This window comes from Pleuronectes platessa, chromosome 4 (assembly GCF_947347685.1).
Source record: "Pleuronectes platessa chromosome 4, fPlePla1.1, whole genome shotgun sequence".
Lineage (NCBI taxonomy): Eukaryota > Metazoa > Chordata > Actinopteri > Pleuronectiformes > Pleuronectidae > Pleuronectes > Pleuronectes platessa.
This window is the reverse complement of record NC_070629.1, coordinates 23,297,131-23,317,602: the sequence shown is the minus strand read 5'-3', so window position 1 is coordinate 23,317,602 and position 20,472 is coordinate 23,297,131. Positions and strand designations below refer to the sequence as shown.

General features: G+C 43.1%; 1 protein-coding gene across 7 annotated transcripts; it reads left to right on the top strand.

The window, feature by feature from the left end:
- The first annotated feature begins 757 nt into the window (after positions 1–757).
- atxn2 (ataxin 2) lies at positions 758–19,843 on the top strand. 7 transcript variants are annotated; one of them, XM_053421398.1, is made up of 26 exons: positions 758–1,459; positions 2,943–2,973; positions 3,358–3,417; positions 3,858–3,929; positions 5,174–5,324; positions 6,230–6,244; positions 8,058–8,182; positions 8,363–8,454; positions 8,642–8,833; positions 9,758–9,930; positions 10,253–10,501; positions 11,888–12,073; positions 12,373–12,552; positions 12,731–12,838; positions 13,074–13,144; positions 13,240–13,598; positions 13,856–13,919; positions 14,020–14,166; positions 14,789–14,806; positions 15,397–15,463; positions 16,305–16,498; positions 17,237–17,363; positions 17,472–17,663; positions 17,753–17,964; positions 18,501–18,678; positions 19,009–19,843. In XM_053421398.1, exons 1-26 carry the CDS (start codon positions 1,350–1,352, stop codon positions 19,038–19,040), a joined length of 3,405 nt encoding a protein of 1,134 aa, XP_053277373.1. In that variant the 5' UTR covers positions 758–1,349; the 3' UTR covers positions 19,041–19,843. The 7 variants fall into 7 exon arrangements, with proteins under 7 accessions (XP_053277373.1, XP_053277372.1, XP_053277374.1 ...); XM_053421397.1 differs by having other exon boundaries at positions 15,397–15,469; XM_053421399.1 differs by lacking the exon at positions 6,230–6,244 and having other exon boundaries at positions 15,397–15,469.
- Positions 19,844–20,472: the final 629 nt, after the last annotated feature.

Below are 20,472 nucleotides of genomic sequence, written 5' to 3'. Positions count from 1 at the left end.
AACAAATGAAACAAGAACAATTTGGTGTTTAAACAATACTAAGATTAAGTACAGATAAAATACACAGTGTGTAGAGTGTAATGAATTGCATACAAAAGTTAGGGCAGCCAAATACGTCAGCAGTAAGCCTGTCTTTGCCAACTGATAAATAGTATTCTCTAGGTGGCAGCCATGCAATACAGAAGACTTCAGGATTTCATTATGTATTCTGGATGCAAATAATAGTGCAGTGAGTCAAAATCTTAAAAATATCTCAAAAACCACTGAGGGTTAATTCAAGAAACACGAGCTGAAGCTTTTTGAAGGGCCCTCTGTTCCTTATCTGAAAATCTGTAGGTAGATCTTCAAAGTGCTGAGTCTGCAAGATAGCCACAATAAATCTCATTATTTGAATGTATTATCCAACAGTGGATGGAAAAATCTTGAATGGAGAATGGAATGAAGACTGGAAATAGGTGTCATCTGACAATAACTTGTCAGATGACAAGTTATTCTTGTGCTTTATTGAGATGGTGGTGGTGAGATCAGTCATTCACAGGATGACGTTACCCTGATCACAGCGTCATTATTATCTTGTGACTTGTTCAAACTCGTTGTGTTATAATTATTGTGCAGACGACGTGCACAAACACTCACTATGTAATTAATGTGTCTGCCCGTGTGCGCTGTGTGTGTAAAGTATGTTCGCCGGCTCACGTGGATTGCCTCAAAACACCTATCGAGGTTTCACGGACTTCCTGAAAGTAGTTCCGCGTTGCAGCGGCGCTCGATGCAAACAGAGGAGTTTCTTTACGCTTCTATCGGCGGCTCGGAGGAAATAACACAACGTTAATATTTTGCATCCTGTCGGTGGTTGTCAAAGAACACGGCGAGGGAATTTTTCGATCCGCTGCGTGAGGTTATCACGAGCCCTTGCGTCTTTCAAATATCCCTCCGCGGTTTTTTGTCCCCTTTCAGACTGTTTTGGTCTTTTTGCTGTTAGCAACGGAACGAACCCGAGATAGCAGTAAACCCTATTTTGAGATAATTGCATTTTTTGTTAGTCACACAACGAACTGACGAGGGCTGTAACGCCTCCGTTTGTTTGTCACGAGCGATTGGCACGTGTTGTCTTTTTTAAATTTCATTCTTTTTTTGTCTTTAATAGCAGATGTACGGATTGCTAATTTCGCTAGCCACAGTTAGCCAGCTAGCCTCCTAGCAGCGCATCTTCCTCGGGAGGGCACGCTCACATTAGCCCGCCAGCTAACGTTAGCGAGCTGTCACGCCACCACACAACCGCCCCTATCGTCCGAGAGATTGCGGCGCGGAGCTGGTCGTTTTGAGACGCCGTCTTTTATGGGATCACCATGTCAATGAAGGCCGGTGGAAATCGCAGCAAGCCCGGCGGTGGCAGCGCCGCTGGCGCCCCTGCCCCTGGTGCCGGAGGAAGCGGCGGGGGACGGCAGAATCTGGGCAGGTCTGTCACTTTGAAACCGTTAACCTAGCGAAATAAAAACGCATCGGCGGTTGGGTTGTGGGCTCGAATAAGAGCCCCCGGACCCCACCGCGTTGAACGGAGGTGGTTTTGGGAGATGACATTAGGGGGAACGAGCAGAAAGCAGTCCGTGTTTGAGAGCGTTTCGTGGGCCTTGCGACGTGTTGGTCACCCAGCGCATCGCTCTGCAGTCGAGCTAGCGAGGGCCCGGCTGCTCCCTTTAATCGTGTTGCAACTTCGACGTGACGTAGTGCACGCTGAATTAAAATGCCCCGTGTTTCTCTTTGGTGATGTATTCCGACATGTTTGTTAGCACTAACACCTTCCCCTGCGCGCGTGTATGTGTGTGTGTGTCCGTGGAGTCATTGGTGCCAGTTTACTCCCAGCTCCTAGTCAACCTAGCTAGCCTTAATTAGCCATTTGACAGTCCCATGCTTGTTATTCAGTGCACTTGCCTCATTCGCTTTATAACGGGGACGCAGCCTGGTCACTTTCCAGCCTCGTGAAACAACTATGCGCGTATGTGTGTGTGTTCACTCGAATGTCATGTTGCCTCGGAGCGTTACCGCAACATTGCTGCAAAGGCTTTGCCAAGAAACAGGGCGAAAAAATCGTGTGGGCGCACGGCATCCGAGGAAGAGGGGCGGGTGTGCAGGAGAAGTGGGATCCACACACCGATGGGATTTCAACCTTGACGTTGCCCGTGTGAAATAGTGTCCTTGAAACATGACATTTCTATACATGTCCTCCCGAGATCCAGCTAACGCTCACTGACACTGCACGGGGGGCTGCAAGCGGATTTCTTTTCTCTGGGTTTAAAAAAAAAACGTGGCCAGGCTTCTGCTCACCGGTCACTAGGACAGCGTGTCCATTCATTGCGTAGGTCGTCATCTATTGAGGTCGTGAGAAGATGGTGTAAAACGAATGGATGAGCACGCGAAAAAAAACCCATGCTCATTTCCCTTCTAAATAAAACTGATTACATTTGTTTTACTGTGGAGGATTGTGTTACTGCTCCATGTACCACAGCGATCACACTGTAGGGGAGTCAAGTGAGAATGCCTGGCCCCGTGCCAGCAGTTGAACAAGGTGCATTTTAGGACATGCTTGGGAAAAAAATGTAGGCTTCAGAGTATTTGGCTGGCAGCTACTCAAACACATTCCCCCCCCAACCCCACCCCGGGAATCTGTGGGAAAACATCAGAATCCTACATTGCATTAAGCACGTGTAATGGATTTGCATTCAGTAGATCTTTCAGTGCAGATTAATTTGTATAATTCATGTTGGAAGATGATTCTCGGGCTTTACCCTCTTTAACATGTGCAGCAGCAGCTCTGTTCTCTCTGAAGAATTTACACCATCACCTCATGAGATCTTCGGCAAGCCTCGTTTTCAATATGCAAGCACGATGTTCAGTGTTAATGATGGTGAGTTCTAACAATGCCGTTTTTCTTTTCCTTTCAGGGGAAGACACAGTGGTAAAGGTCCTGCAGCAGTAAGTCGCTTTCTAATTCTCATTAGTTAGTGGGAAAAGGCTTATTAAACATAGACGTGTATCATTACTCGTTTGGTATACCTGGGTACATTATTTTATCTAAAAAGAGAGGTTGTTTTTGAGAATTGACACAAGGGATTAACACCTCTTCTGTTAATTTGGCCTGTGCAGTCATTTGGATAAAATATTGTGTTTTTGTAAGGTATTTAATGAGGGTTAAAGTTAAAAAACATGGACCCGAGAGACATTCAGGTATTGGATTTGTGTTTCTTATTATTATGTATTCTAAATCTTATTTGTTTAAAATGGCCGTGAGAGCCTCTTTACCACCCATTTTCTTTGCAAATGGTAACTTCAGAAGTTAACAGTGTTTCTTTTCTTTAGGTCATTTTCAATGGTGTATATGCAAATATGAGGATGGTCCATGTCTTGACTTCAGTTGTGGTATGTTTGCTGTGTGTCTATCTTGTTATGTTTTTGGGATGAGGTTCCACATAGTATCTGCTAAATTGTGTCTCATACGCACTTACCACAATGCACAGAGGAAAGAGCATGGTTACACAAAACTTAGTCTGAAACGGCTGATGTAAATCATGCTTAATGCAAATGAATTAGTAACAGCAGCATGCACTGCAGTCTGTCTTTCACCACATGCTGCTCCTTCAAAATGTCTATGCTGCAATAAACAAAGTCTCTGTGATTTGTAGAGACAGCTGTTTGCATAAAGAAAAGCAGAGATTGATCAGTCGTTTGTCCGTCTTGCAGCAGATGGGTCTCTGAACCTGCCTTTTTTTGGGGGGGGGTTGTCTAAATTGACATTGACACTTTATTGAATAGCTGCGTGTTGCATACAGTGAATAATGATAGCCTTTTTTAATTTATAGGGGACCAAGTGTGAGCTGAAAGTGAAAGATGGTGCAGTCTATGAAGGAGTCTTTAAGACATATGGTCCAGAGGTAAGGATCACACACAGTGCGATGTTCTTAATAGGTTATATGGAGCTAGATTTCTTATTTCCTCAATAGCCTTACTAATGATTACGGTTAACTGTGCTGGTATGCCAGTGCCTTTCCAGCAGTCGGTAGTAACATCACCCCTGAGGTGGCTTTAACAAAGATCACCCATTCTACTTTTCCTTTTATGGATGGCAGCTTCATTCCTTTTTAGGTCGAAGTATTCCCCAATCTTTCTCCTTTGGGGAAAATTTCATTTTGCACAAGTGAAAGCTTCACCTGAGGCGAGGTGGAGGTTTGTTCTCTGTCCAGTTCATGTGCTTTTTACTTCAGCTCTTGATGAGATGCCAGTAACGGACATTATTCCTTGTTTTCACACAAAACCGCACTGATATTTATGTATCTTTTTATCCCCCACCCTTTGAAAGATTGTAAGGCCTGCCTTATACTCCAGGAGAAATTGAATTTGGTGGGCCTGCACAGGCAAACACCAGCTTTGTTCTGAGACCAAAACAAAGCATCACATTTGGCTTCTATTATCACAGTGTGCAAGCTGAGCAGTCAAACATGCTGCAAAGTCCACACAGTTGTATTCACCCTCCCCTCTGTACGACGTCTCTCAAAAATGTAGTGTTTGATTTCAGCACTTGTGTTTTCAGTTTTCCTCAATAGTATTATACAAGTTGTAGTGTTGTAACTTCTTGTTTTGAGTATATTTATGGCCTTATCCGCTTCCATGTCAACTGAGAAGCTCCTCCATTAAGCGTGAATGTATTTTGGATGAGCAGAACTCAATTGAAATGTAAGATCATATATGATGTTCAGTGAAGAACCTTCTAAGGTTACATGTTGGGCCCAGATTGCAGGTTTTCATTGCAGTCAAACACCAAATGGGACAACCAATCAGATCGTGTGGTGCTGAATGGGGTTAATTCCATTAATTTTAATTTTTGATCAATTGCTTTGTCAAGTGTATTAAATGCCATAAAATGGGGAAAGACGACTGACAGATTTCCAGGGGCCATGGTGACCTCTAAACGTTTCTTGTTTGGTCTAACCAGCAGATAATTTATATTATTATATGTTTAATATAACAGAGAAAAACTGCAGATCCTCCATGTGAAGCTGGCACCAGATAATTTGGCAGTTTTGGTTCTTCACATGGTTCTTCATCTTATCTGTAGGTGGGGCTTTTGCTACATTTCCGATTCCCCTTTAATCCTGTTTCACCAAACTTTCCCCCCCAGTGTGATCTGGTGTTGGATGCAGCCCACTGTAAGAGCCCTGAGCCGAGCATAGGCCCCAGGAAAGAGGACATTGTGGAGAGCATCATTTTCAAGGCCTCAGATGTGGTAGTGGTGACCTTCAAAGATGTTGACCTGAGTTTCGCCAAGAAAGGTACTGAGCGCATTCATGTTGATTTGATCTAGGCACACAAACTGCAGTCTTTATATGCCTAGTTGTGTACATACTAAATACTACACACACTACATATGAAACCGACTTTTCTAAGTAGTAGTAGTAGTAGTTTGGCTTTGTATTCATTTCACACACCCAAAATAAACAATTGTCCCTGTTAATGCCAATCAGTGCATGCATACAACATATTGATCTTCAGTTTGTATTCGCCATCTCGATGTCAAAGGCTTTGCCAGGAGTTAAATCTTGTGCGTGTGCTCTGATTGCTCAGCCATTGAAGACTAATTTGATCTGCTGATTGGTCGGAAGGTTGCCCTGGCGCAGCAAGGACACTCAATAAATTCTGAATGAGTCTCCTTCCTCTGATTCATCTTGGCCCATACAGGTCTCCTTTGAACGATAATCACCTGTGTGGGAGGGATTATTTTTTGGATCAAATATCTTATCTGGTTATATTTAACTCATGTGGACTGAGTGGAAAGTTTTGCACAACAGTATAACATCCAAAGCTCCATCTCCATTATTAGTGATCATGTTACATGGTCAACAAGACAGTTAAGTTCAGTGTTTTTGAAAATTATTATTATTTTTGCAGTTTTTAAGTGGAAGGTACATATGTTTTTCACCAATTTATACACAAATGGGACATGTGGAGTATACACGCTATACACGGCTTGACATAAAACCATGAAAACTCCACTTGAGTTGTAAAAAATGGAAACATCTTTCGCTTTTTGCAATTCTCCTCGCACCTCATTGATCCACATCCAAGAATTGCTGAATAGGAATTCAACTGTTGGTGTGATCGGCAGTCAGTCATTGTATCTGTCAGTCCATCTTCTGACTGTGTCTCATCTGTCTGTCTCTCCTCTCCAATGGTCTAGTCTCCTCTGATACAGGTAATATATGGCTGTTTTCTCCTCTCGCACTTCTCTGTAATGCACTCAGACATACATGCATTATAAGCCCAAAAATCTAACTCAAATAATTTGGAATCTGCAAGTCTTGGGCCTGATCTGTTGCCTTCCTGCTACATTTGAAATCTAATTTGGTGATTGAATTTGAGTATCACTGACTTTCATACAACCTAAAAATAACAATTCAATGTCGGATGCAGGTCAGTCTTGCTCCATGTTTTCACCAGATCCCTTTTTGTTAATCTCCAGACAGGATGTTGCTTTCAGTGGAAGAGTTTTTCTCTTTCCCCCCCATCACTTATCCGTTGAGCTTTTAATTAGATGTTAGCGTGGGCTCAATATTGAAGCGATGGACATTATACCTATTATATCACCTTGTGCTTACTTATATTGAATCTGTGAAAAATGTACAGCTACTAGTGTTAAATGTTTAAAGTGGTCAACTTTAGTTGTTTTTAACAGTACTTTTTGTTTTAATTTTTTACAAATTTTATATAGATCCAAGCACAATTAAAGCTTGTACATAGGCAACTAGAAGAGGACAGATTTTTTTGAGATTTTGCTGCAGCACTGGATTTCAAATCTGACTCGAGTAGAACTCGGGTCAAATCACAGTCAGATGGAAGATCAGAAACTCAACATTATTTCTGTATTTCCATTGAAAGCAACAGCTTGAAAACCCTAGACAAACTACCAACTGGATTTGATGTCCTAGCATGGTATTTAAAATCAAGTTCTGTCATGATTTCTTGACTTGATTTGGCCCTGAAGTGCTTTAAGGTCATATAAAAAGACTGCCATCTAAATGCATGTTTGCTTTACCCCCATCACTATGCTCACATTTGACTTTATTCACAATTTTCCCACAATTTTCCCTGTACAATACCCCCGATGGACTGTGTGCATACAACCACCTCTACTAATATAATTCAGGCCTATCAGACGGTTTCTGAGATGCCAGTCGGACGTTCTGGACCAGTTTCATGTTAGAAAGGCTAAAATACACTTTGTGTTGAGATGAGTTGGGATGGCTGAGTTATGTAACTCCAGGTGGCTGATATGCTTTGTGCACATAGTCCATTGATGCCAGCTTTGAGAAAGTGAGAGCGGACTTGGACTCACCTGAGATTAGATTTCCTTTCAAACATAATTGAGGGTTTTCTTTGAGCATGCCTGTCCCTGGTTTTTGTTGAGCTAACACAATTATTCTGTGAGTTTACTTATGGTCCTGAAAGTTTGGAGTATAGAGTAGTTAGACTTTTTTAAATGTGAAAGTCAGCTTTCAAAATGCGGCCCACGGCGATGCATAATAAATTAAGTTGGTTATTGTATACACTGTGTCATACTTCAAATTCCTGATGAAGGTCAGCCAGTAATTCTTTAATTTGTAGATTTTGACACAGGCTAAGAAAGTGTTAGAGGATTATTTTTCTCCCTTTCTTTACGAGGCTGGATTCATAAAGTGTCAGAACGATTTAGCTCTGTCAGCTTTACCAAGGCCAGCTCAAGCAATAGCTCCAATTGTTTTTGAAAGGATTTATTCTCCCAATCCAGTTGGACCCATGTCTTGTTGTGAGTGGGTGTACCTGGTGAACCTCCAATACCTCCATTAAAAATCTTCAGACCTGGTGGCAGAAGCTCTTGAGGCACGAGCGCTTACCTGCATAAACAGTGAAAATGCAGCAATAGGACTGCATCCCGTCTTTGGGTTCCTCTTTGTGTTGGTTGTTGGATGTGTGAGCTTGTGTGCAGCAGTCTGCTGTACACAAATATGTATTCTTTGTGTGCGTCGCAGACAACTTCACAGATGCCGCAGTGAGCAGTAGGATCAATGGCGAGCACAAAGAAAAAGATCTAGAGCCTTGGGATGGTGGAGAGACCCACAACTCCGACAGCCTAGAGTCTCTGGATACAGATGTGGTAAGAAGACCGACACACAGACACAGACACTAAAGCCTCACAGGTCATATGATGACTTGTAGATTGAACAGTGAAAATAATAGAGAGGATATTTCATTCAGTCGACAGCATTGATCGTTTTTGTACAGACCTTTTTTTAAATGATGTCACCTTCTTTGCTCCTCCCTCTCTTCATTTCAGTCAAATGGGTGGGACCCCAATGACATGTTCAAGTACAATGAGGAGAAGTATGGAGTGATGTCTACATATGACAGCAGCCTTTCCACATATACGTAAGTTGCTATCTTCACTGTTAATACATTTGATTTAATTAACACTTAGCAATGTGTTTTCTCGATGTAATTTTAATTATCTCAGGTCGTTAACCTTTACTGTTTACGACGAGTCAAACTTGGAATCGGCTTGTTTCTCGTCCCTCATCACCCTGCTGTGCTTGTCTGACCTGAGCTTGTTTCCCAGGGTCCCCCTGGAGCGGGACAACTCTGAGGAGTTCCTCAAGAGGGAAGCGCGTGCTTCCCAGCTGGCCGAGGAGATTGAGGCCAGTGCCACATACAAGGCCCGCGTGGCGCTGGAGAATGATGAGCGCTCCGAGGAGGAGAAATACACTGCAGTGGTTCGAGGGGAGAGGGAGCCTCACACGCTTGGCAGCAGGTGAGACCAGGAGACACTTAAAAACTCGGGGTCAATAAATGCATCTCATACAACATCCTCATTGTTGTTAACTGACTCTTTGAATGTGCTTCAATACTAGCTCCCTTTAAACATTTAGCGGCACAACACTGCAACATTCATGTTCCCATTGTGGAATGTAGTGTATCCTTGTAAACCTTTCTTTACACCCGTAAATATTATTATTAACTGTGCCTAGCACAAAGACATGGAGTTTAACTGAGTCAGCGGCACGAATTGTTAACTTCCTTGCCTATAGGTCTGGAACATAAATCATTCATGTCTAATTGTGATAAGTGATCTAATAAAATATTCCTTTCTCTGTTTTATTAACAAGTCACAGCATGTTTGTGCAGTAAAACTGATTATAAATATCACCAGAGACTCTTTATCATCTTTGAGGGTGGATTTCTCCCAAAGGTAATTTGTTAGTAATGAAACAAGTGGAAGAATGTGTGTTGTACACACTTCTTCTTCATTTCCAGTGCCAGAAATGGATCTAAGTACCAGCATTTTTATATACTATCATTATATCAATATTCTTTATATTAGTTGGAGCATAAGGATGAGAGCACAAGTACATGAACTAAATATAGTCATTCTGATAGAGAAGACAGTGGTCTCAGGCTTGAGAAGCATCTTATTCAGGCCTGAAAAGAAGACGAACAGTTGAAGCAGATCCACTAGGCAGACAGCAGCTGCTCTCAGAACAAATAAGTTCCCTGGTAGTAAAAGAAAACATGCTCATGTTGGCATGAAAACAATTTACTTAGCTGAATATAACATGTAGAATTAATTGCGCCCCTTTTTATCTTGACTATTGATTTGTATACATTTAACTCAACCATCTGCCTCCATGTGTGTGTCTGGGTGTCTCTGTATGTGTGTATGTGTGTATGTGTGCAGGGAGAACAAGTACATTCCTCCAGGTCAGAGGAACAGGGAAGCGATGTCTTGGGGACCAGGACGTCAGAATTCACCTCGTCTGGCTCCGGGCTCAGCCGGGCCCCCGACCCCTCGACCCGGACCTCACGACTACAGTCCCAACTCCGGAGCCGACCAGAGGGTTGTTAACGGAGGTGCGTGTTAGGACATAAACACAACACACAAACATATCATGTTACTTGCCACTCAACGTTTATTGGATAGTGAGCGATTATAGTGACTGGAATTTCTATCTTCTCTGATTAACTGGTGGTGACTGTGGTTAAGAGCGTCCATTTCTTTTTATATATTTATCGTACTTATTAGTGATCATTTTAATTCTCCCTTGCCATTCTGTCTCATATTTATTAATCTCCCCCTTCTCTCCATTCCTGCTGTACCTTTTTGTTTTCCTCACTTTACCTGCTCATCATCTGCTCTTTGTCATCCTTGATCATTTGTCCTTCCCTCTCTTAGGTTCATCCCATTGGCCCTCACCCTGCCCGCCTCCTTCCTCCCGCCCCCCCTCTCGTTACCAGTCTGGCCCCTCCTCCCTGCCTCCTCGGGCGGCCACGCCCACCAGGCCACCCTCCAGACCCCCCTCTCGACCCTCCAGGCCTCCCTCTCATTCATCCCACCCCTCCTATCCCTCCTCCTCATCCTCCTTTTCCCACCATGGGCCCACCTCGCCAGCCTCCACTCTGCCCAAACGCATGTCTTCAGAAGGTACCCACATCAGTGTGGAGTAGACCTGGGCAAAAGCATGAGTTGAAGGTGGATGGATTGAGCCCAATGTGGAACTGACATCCCCGAAATGTTGAAAGCTGTTTGAAACTGTCTTAATAATAATAAATATGGAAATTACGTTCAAAATTAAATTTGCCCAGGTCTAGTGTGCAATAACAGAAATAGGTGAAGTTGCTTTTTCAGGCTGATTTGGGGTCAGATTTGTCATTTCCACACGATATAGAAATTGTGAGGATTTCCACAAAACTGATCCTTTATCAGTGCATCAGGCAGTTTCATCTTGGCATGTGGGTGCGTCACGGTGTGTGCTGTGCTTTGTGTGTAGCAAGAGTCAAGCCGACAAAACGACAGGATTTTAAACTACTTTCCAACAGTAGCAGTCTTAGGGACAATATGAGCGCATAACAAAGAAGGAAACGCTTTGGCTGCTGAGGGATTGAAAACAAATATTTCTAATATTTCAAGATGCAAAGCTAGATAAAGATCTGAATGAAGCATAGTAAAGATGCACAAATGAGCTTGAACTGACGGATGTCTTATCTAAAACAACATTACCCGTTGGTTCTCTCACACACACACACCGTGCTTTGGTCACATTATCTGTGGGCCCCATTCTGTACTCCAGCACATTGAATTTGAAGAATATCAATGAGCACGTTGTTAAAATATGTAGTTAAAGATTTAATTTGGTGTTTCTACATCCGTACTGGATGGACTGTTCAGGAATTCTCAGATTTGCATAAATAGATATTCCAAATTTAATTTACCAAAAAGTATTTGATAAGTTAAGATAAAACTTAGGATGAACTTGTCATTTACCATTTCTGACATTGACCTCTTTGTTTTGGGGTCATAGACACGCCACCGTCTTCCATGGTGAAGTATTTGTTACTGTTCTAAAACGCACATGAAACTCTACTCTGAATAAGTGGAAATAATAACTTACACTGTCCAAGTATTAATAGATCACGTAAATACTTTTTTCAAATGTATGAACAGTGAAATTTATCTGCACAAACTTTGCTTAACAGTGAAATATTTAATTACGGGTTCTCCCTTCACCTTCTCTCCTCTTTTTCTCGTTCTTCATCTCTCACTTCACTCGGTTGTGATTTGAAAAGTGTGGTGTGATTGATCTGGTCTTTCTCCACTAACATGCATGTCACCAAATAACATAACTGTATGGTGTGATACTTAAACATTAGATTATGATGTAATGAGCACAGATGTTTGGGTGTTTTTACTTTTGAGCGACACAGAGGAGCTTCAGAGAGAAACCACAGCGGGACGGTTGGAAACTCTGTTCAACGTCTTTACTTTACCTCCGCTGTCTGTTCATGGACTTCTGTCTGTCTTTGTCCACAGGTCCACCCAGGATGTCTCCCAAATCACAGCGGACACCTCGTGCTCACAGAGTGCCACCTTGTCGGACAACTGGCATCCCTCCGGGAGTGGACTTAATTTCCCACAATGCCCCCGGAGAGGTCCCGGTGACTACACCAAGTAGGAGCAGCTCCTCTGGAGGGACATGGTCTTCAGTAGTTAGCGGAGGTAGAACAGTTATTTCCTTTTTTCTTTATTCCTTTTTTACGTGCTTCTATCGTGATACATTTCCAAACATGAACACACAAAATATGAATTAGAAAATAGGTCATTATGTTTCAGGCTCACTGGATGACCTGTGTTGAAAGGCCCTGCATTGTTATTTCCTAATTTTCCGCATTATATTATGTTATTTAGAAAACATTTTATACTTTGAATAGTTATCCTCAATGTTGGCCAGTTAATCAAAGATGGATAATTTTGATGCATTTTTTTGATCACTAAAGTTTTATTTCTGATGTCCACAGCTCACAGACCTCGCTCCCCTCGTCAGAATAGCATGGGTGGAGCCTCCCCTGGCTCCTCCTCCCTCCCTCCACCTCAGACAGGATCTGCTCCTGTGGAAACTGTCGTCACACCAACATCAGCTTCCTCTCCTACTGCTGCTTGTCCTGCTCCCAACATGGTCGCCTCATCAACAGGAGATGGTAAGCTTCAAAACTGAAATGTTCTTAGATGAGGACTGAGGGAAAAGGGATTGCCAGGGAGGATATGAAATACCTGATTTGTGTGTCCACGAAGGTGAGGTTTTTGCAGCGCTTCCTGTAACTGTCGGATGCATTGTTCACAAATGCTTGCTCTGATTTTATGTTGTGTTCTGTTTAGCAAAAGAGTGTCGTGTTCAGGAGACGAGACAAACATCCCCCACGGCAAACAAGGAGAACATCAAGCCCTTGGAGAGCACGCCTAGTATCCCCAGACCAGTCTGCAAAGGTACAGTGGACAGAAGTATTTGCCTCAGAAAAGACTGCGTCAGGCATCAGAGTTCTTATGAAGATGTCTAACCAGGATTCTGATGAATTGACCATTTGCTGAGGCAGCTGTTTTTATTTATTCAGCTGTCATTGTAATATCATTTTAGCTCTTTGGCTGATTTAGAAAATAGATAGGGCCATAATCTGATCGATAGTTTTTGGGACTAACCTCCTCATATCTTCCTCTCTTCCAGGACCCCCTTCAATGGCACCAGACCACAGAAAACAAATAGATAATTTAAAGAAATTTAGTGTCGATTTTAGGGTGAGTATCTTTCATTCCTAGAAGTAACCTCAGGTTTATCAAGCTGATCTAGACCTTCGTGTCCACCTCCATCAACTCCCTCTTTTATTTCCCAGTTGCAGTCTAGTTCAAATCCAGACCCCGCCTTTGACCAGATGATGACCAAGCCACCCAGAGATCCAGCAGACAAGCCTAAAGACCTTCCCCTGGACAAATCCTCCTCCGTGGCACGGGAGGGCAATGAAGAGGGTGTTGTAGTGATTGCTGCTGGAGCCGCTGCGGGTGCCCCTGCTCCTTCCTCCGCCAACACAAACACCAGTAAGCCTGGTAGCCCTGCCGCTCTGTCCCCATCTCCCTCAGCCCCAGACCTCAAGAGGTCCGGGCTGGACGTGGCATCGCAGGGAGTTCAGACGACGGCCACATTCAGTGGAGCCAAGCACGAAGAGAAGGAGGAGAAAAAGGAGGCTGTACAAGAGTGAGTGGAAGAGATGGTGTGATTTCGAGGGGAACTTATGTGTTAAATCTGGAGGTGCTGTGTGTATTTTTGTGTAGTCATCCCAAAAATACACCTTTTTAAACTGAATGACCATAAACATTGTAGTGTGTTCTAACCCACATACACATTCTGCTGCCAGAAAACCCACCACAATATCAATAAGAAATATATATTGATGTAAATACTTGCAGACTGATCCTACAATATTAAGTTGTTCACTGTTTCTTCTCCTGCAGTCAAGTGAGAAAATCAACCCTGAACCCAAACGCCAACGAGTTCAAACCCAGGTTCAATACACAGGTTAGTGATCTGCTGCTGACAAACTGCTAACTTTAAATAACACAAGACTATTTTTACACTACTGTTATAATGTATCTCTCTTTATGAATCACTTCATCAGCCCAAACCAGCCAACACCCCGACACCCCCTCGTCCTCAGGGCCAGCCCAGCCCCTCCATCGTCGTCCAGCAGCCCCCGGCTGTCTACAGCCAGACAGTCTGCTTCCCCCAAATGTATCCGCTCACCCCCGTCAGCCCGGGCGTGCAGGTGAGACACACGGCTGCATGCTGGCATGACAGATGTACTTTTTTCTACTCAGATCATCACCCTGAACACCGAACCAGTATAAAACTAATCCACGACTAACCACCATCACCTTCATCTCCTAACCTGTTTGTCATTCTACCTTTTTTTTTTTCTTTTCGTCTTTTATTAATCTCTTATTTTCTTCGCATTTATTTTCTAATTTTACTTTTTGAGGACACCTCATGATTTTTCAGATCTTGTTTTTCTTTTTACATCGATATACAAAATATTTGCATCCCTTTGTCTTCACTTTTCTTTTCCCTGAATTTGTCTGAATTTTGGCTGAATCGTTTAAATACTGTTTAGGTGAAACAAGCTTTGAAATGTTTAAGACAGGAGGAATTGTATTCATACAATATGTTGTCTAATAAGATTTTCAATCATCACTTATTGAAAGTTTTTAGCTGATTTTTTATGAAAGTTATTAATCTATATTTTTTGCTTGTTTTGGTTTAAGAAAAACTTTGTGATCCAACATCAGACACGTGTAAAAGAAATTAACGTTGGTGAACAACTAAAGAGTGGTTCTTTTTTCCTTTTCTCCCCCCCTCCTCCTCCTCCTCTCTCTCTCTCACTCCATTAGAAAAGCATAATATGGAAGGTTTGTGAAGATTTCTATTTTTTAAATCCTTTTTTTTTTTAAAGCCCTAAAGATGTTTTGCTTGCTTGTTGAAATAATTTCATCAGACGTTGGTTTGCCAACTTCTTATTGCAATTCACTTTAACCTGTATCTTACTTCTATTGCTTTCGTCTATTTATCAAACAAATGGCAAACATAGGAGGTTAAGCCTCTTTGTTTTTGCTGCTGAACTGTTTCCGATATAAATGCATGTTGTTTGATATTCTCGAGTTAAGGAACAGAGTATGACGAGCAGCTTTTGGTTTATTAGAAAACACACAATGACAGACAGTCAGAGAAAATGCATGTGTCCCCAGGTAAGAGTTAATTCCCATAACCTCACAGGCACATTTTAATATGTTCATATGTTTGTTTGCTGCTAAAGCAACAGTTTAAAGATGAATAGTTGATGTCCAGCCCCACACACACGTAGTAAGAGTTGTCCTGTACAGATAAACACCAATTCACCTGTTTTTTATTTGAGGTCCTTATTGATGTAGACGTGATGCTCAAGTCTCCTGAGACGGCCGAGAGTAAACTTGTTTTTTTCTCCTCCCCGCCCTCCCTCCAGTCTCCTGCCATGTACCAGGTGCAGATGCCTCATATGACCGTCAGCCAGTCTAAACCCTACAGACCAGGTAAAGGTGAGAATAACTATTTCCACGCTCCCTCCCACTAGTCTTCTCTTTTTGTTCAATCACTCCAAAGCTAAATACATAAATCTTTGTGGGAGAAATACTGTCACCTTCTCTATTCAAGCTTCAGTTTTTTTTTAAATATTGAAATAACTGGGCAGTAATTTACGTCAAGTGAATGTGAATGCAATGTGTGTTGTAGTTCCTGTACTGTTGCTAGGCTGGTGCGTTTTTTTATCAAATTAGTTTTGTGTGTCTTTTATAATTAGTCTGCCGAAAAGTACACAGGAGGGGCAGTTCTTAAATCTAGTTGAGTTTCTGTTCTCGAAAGCGTCTCCTGATGTCTTCACTCAGAGACAGACCATCAATTCAGGATTAACAGATCAATGAATGACAAGATGAGGAGTAAAACTGAGTCTGTCAGGAAGTTGATTCATGGAAACTGGTCAAACTTAGAAGCCTTGTAGGCACAGAGCTAAACATGAAAACTATTTTCTCTAATAAAATACATTAGAAGTGATATACAGTGTCAAAAGAAAAACAATAAAGCAATAAATAGTAAACTATATTGCACATCATCACCCTGCAGTATTTATACAAAAGTAATACAAGAAATATTAGATATTGAAGTTGACATAATGTGCATCAGTGGAAAGTATTTCCCAGTTCAAAGGGTTCAGAAATGACTTTCCTATTAGAATAGTCAATCTCTTTATATTCAGTTGAGTTCAGTGATAATTTGCTTCTTCTCAAACAAGTCGTAGATTTTCTCACTCCTCCGTGATTCTGTTTTAGTTTTAGATTTACCGGATTTTAATGTAATCTCTTAACGCGAACCCTCCAGTACCCAACATGCCCCAGCAGAGGTCAGACCAGCACCACCCGCAGGGCACGCCCACCATGATGCACCCAGTGACGGCAGCAGGACCGCCTATTGTAGCACAGAACCCCGCCTATTCTGCCCAGTACTTCACCTGCAGCCCGCAGCAGTTCACCAGTCAGCCACTGGTCCAGCAGATGACTCACTACCAATCGCAGGTAAGATTTAATCCCTCACTGCTGGTGTCAGAGCGTCAGGAGCATCCAGCATTGCTCACCACAGGAGGGCCCTCTAATCGGTCCCTATGAGACCATTACAGTCACTGGTACCATCAGTGCTGGGAGTCTTTATCCCTCCTCGCTCACTCAGCAACCACATGCCGGTGCCGGTGATCCAGCAGCTTGACGTGGAGGCAGCACAGTGCCAGCGTTTCCTTACCTCTGATTGGTGGAGCTGAATCCAGGCTCCTGCTTCTTGACCCAGATCAATCTGGTGATACCGTTCATTCTCAGAAGGAAGGAACAAGCAGCATATATTGTTTATTTATGAGGCTCCACTGTAAAAACTGCCTGGTTACTCTGCTCTCTGGCACATTTAAATACTGTTCGTACAGTGTCAGCTCATTTGACTGTTCCCTGAACCTCTAGGGACTCTGACAGTGTTCACAAACTGTGCTGCACATGACTGGAGGGAACTCCGAAAGAAGGAAGCTACTCTTCTTACACTCAAGCATTTTAAAAGATTTGACTCATCCAGACGTCTTGATTACTGTTTGAATGTGAACCTTGCCTGTATAATATACTGTTTAAAATTGGCAAAATGTTACATGTCAATCTGGTTAATTTGTGATTGAACCTTGGGTTTGATGGAAGATTTGCTGCTACATTATCGTTGATAACAAAGAGAGTTCCATGCCGTCATCGTCCGTCTCCTGTCTGTCTTTGTGTGTCCTCCAGGCGCAGCATGTGTTTAGTCCAGTAATGCAGGGGGGTGCCAGGATGATGGGGCCACCCACACACGGCCAACCCAGCCTTGTCTCCTCTTCAACTACACAGTACCCAGAGCAGACACACACCATGTATGGTACGTCAGCCCACCACTTGTGTAGCTTCATGAGTATGTAACGTGCAGGCAGTGTGGTGTTTACTGTTTTAACATATTTTCTTACTAACATTGATTTTTGTCCCAAAGTGTCTCAAGGGCCGATGCCTCAGCAGTACCCCCACCCCAGTGCCACTTTGCACGCTCACCCCCAGCACCCGCAGCCCTCTGCCACGCCTACAGGCCAAGGCCAGCAGGGTGGTCCCCAACAGCATGGGGGTCCTCCCAACCACCCAGCAGCCAGCCCAGTCCAGCACCCACAACACCCACAGGCTGCTGCAGGTCAGTCTGTTACGATGGGAAGCTTTGATTTCAGTCACTGTGCTGGATATTCTCAATGAAACACTGTGTGTGTTCCTGACGTGTTGTAGCTGCAGCAGCAGCCCAGGCCCTCCACATGGCCAACCAGTCTCCACAGCAGCAGATGTACTCAGCCTTGGCCCCCACGCCCCCCTCCATGACCCCAGGGCCCAACCCTCAGTCTCCCCAGGGATCGTTCCCCTCTGCCCAGCAGACGGTCTATATCCACCCGCAGCAGGTGCAGCACGGCTACAACCACAACCACATGGCGCACGTGCAGCAGGTAGGTCACAGCCTCCGATCCGCTGGCCGGAGACCACTTCCCCCACAGCTCCAGCCAAGTAATCAGATCGGCTGTGTTTCCTGTTTGGGATTTTAAATGTGGGCGGGAGGAAATCTGGGATCGGTTCCAGCAGGTGTTTATGAATGGGTCAAACTGTATTTGGGTGTGTGTGGGGGGGGGGGAAGAGGGAGAGAGCTGCAAGTGCAGTGGATTAGTTTTGGCAGCGTGGCCACATTGTAACCTTGAAGGAGGAACATGGTACACATCCAACCATGGTTATTTCAAAACAGAATTGTTGCAATGTTTTTTTTAAATGAAAATGTTCTGTCTTTTATAGGAATAGTTTTGTGGTAAAACATTTTATTATTGTAATTATTAGTTCTATCACCTTTTGACCCCTCCAAAGCAAGTTGTACTTTGTGAATATGGGCTGAACGACTCTTTTCTAGTCCATCTGTTGGTCTCACTTCCTGCTCTCTCTCTCACTCTCTCTCTCTCTCACTCTCTCTCACTCTCTCTCACTCTCTCTCTCTCAGGCCCATATGCAGTCTGGTTTAGTTCAGTCTCACCACCCGGCGCCTAATCACCCTCAAATGATGCTGATGGCTACCCAGGGGCCTCCAGGGGGTCCACAGCCCCAAATGACTCAGAACGCCCTCAACCCCATCCCGGTCTCATCCACCACACATTTCTCCTACCTGGCACATCCACAAGGTTTGTTTGTTTCCCTCTATTTGTTTGATCAAGTAGCGGAATGAGCCTGTTTGTTGTTATAAGGAGATCCATGATGAGCATGACCTGTGATCTCACCAGCTGTTTATAATAAGTGTGTATATATTATGTAGGCGTTCATGAGTAAACCTGCATGAGACCTAAGGATATTTATTCATTTGATAAAATTTTAGTTTTTGTACATTAAAAAAAAAAGATCATTATCACGGCATTTACATTTAAAAAGAGAAGTTGAGACCAAAGCTTTTTTACTGTAACTGTGGTCGATCCACCAACTTGACATTTCCCCTCCATCTTGTCTCGACTCTGCAGTGCAAGCTCATCATCATCAGCAGCAGCTGTAGACAGAGGGCGCCAGTGAGCCGAGGGACCCGCTCTGCGTCCACGCTCCTCGACCAGAGCCTTCATCACCGGGCGATGAAGAGGACGAGAGCTCCGCCCTCTCCTTCCTCACCAAACATGCTTCACATCAGCTTTTCTCTTTCCTCCTCCCCCCCCCCCTCCCAGACTAGGCAATAAGAGAATGTTAACAGGTTGATGCAGTGACATGTTTTAACGAGCTAGAGTTTTAACGGACGAGACTCCTCCTATTTAACCCCTGTTCACACGCAGACACACAAACACACACACACACACATACACTTGCACACAAACGGAATAACCACACCCAGACTTTCAGGGGTCCCAAATTGCAACCTTGAGTCAGCTTGCCAAGTAAAAAGAGAGAGAGAGTAACTAATCAGTGAGAGTGGAGAAAGAGAATTCAACTGGAACTTGTATTTTGTCTGCACCTTGTTTATGAAAAAAAAAAAGAATCTTCCAACTTTTAGACAGTATTAATCCTACTGTTTATTGCTGCTGCTTTGTGCTGCGTTTGTTTCCAGACTACATGACACGTTTCTAACCAAACTAAAAAAAAACGACGAAACATGACGAGAAGCTTCCTGTGAAATGAACCTGTGTTGGCAGCCCAGAGGACGGGAGAAGCGTTATTTATGAAACTATGATGGCTGAGGTGATCAGATCCCACGTCTCACCTGACCCTTATGTAACTTTTAAGTTAAAACTTTTACTTTGTAGATAATATAAATAATTTAAAAAACGAGCAAAAAAATTAAAAAACAATAAAAAAGTTTTAAAAACTGAATGGCGTACTGTGGTTGCATTGCTTTGTGGGTTTCTGGTTATTTCCTTCAGCACCTTCATTAAAACATTTCATTATCTACACCACTGGTCCTTTTGAGGTGTTGGGTTGTGGCTGCAGCCAATCGTAGCTCGACGTTGGGCGAGAGGCGGGTTCACCCTGGAAAGCGTCACCGTAAAGACACAAGATTTATATTTACATTCAAGTCAGTCAACGTATCCCCAACCTGCAGGTCCTTGTTCTGTGGGAGGAAGCCGAGGTTCCCATAGAAAAACCCCAACAGTCACTGGGAGAACATCCAACCGCCACATAGAAAGACCCTCGTCAATATTGTGACAATCTCTTTATCATTAAATAAACAATTTAATTGAACTAAGTCAAAAACTTGAATCATTAGTTTGACCTTTACCTTGAAGGTTAAAGTAAAATCGATCAGGTTTGGACTCTAAGCAGATGTCACATCAGGCTGTGGGAAATGTTCAAAGACTAAATTATTATTCACTGAGGTCCCGAAAGACCAAACATTTTTAATTATGAATTAACTGGTTATATGACAATTTAAATATTATTTGGTACAACCCTAGACTTGAACTCTAGGGGAATTAATAGGATGTTATAAACTCGTCTTTAAG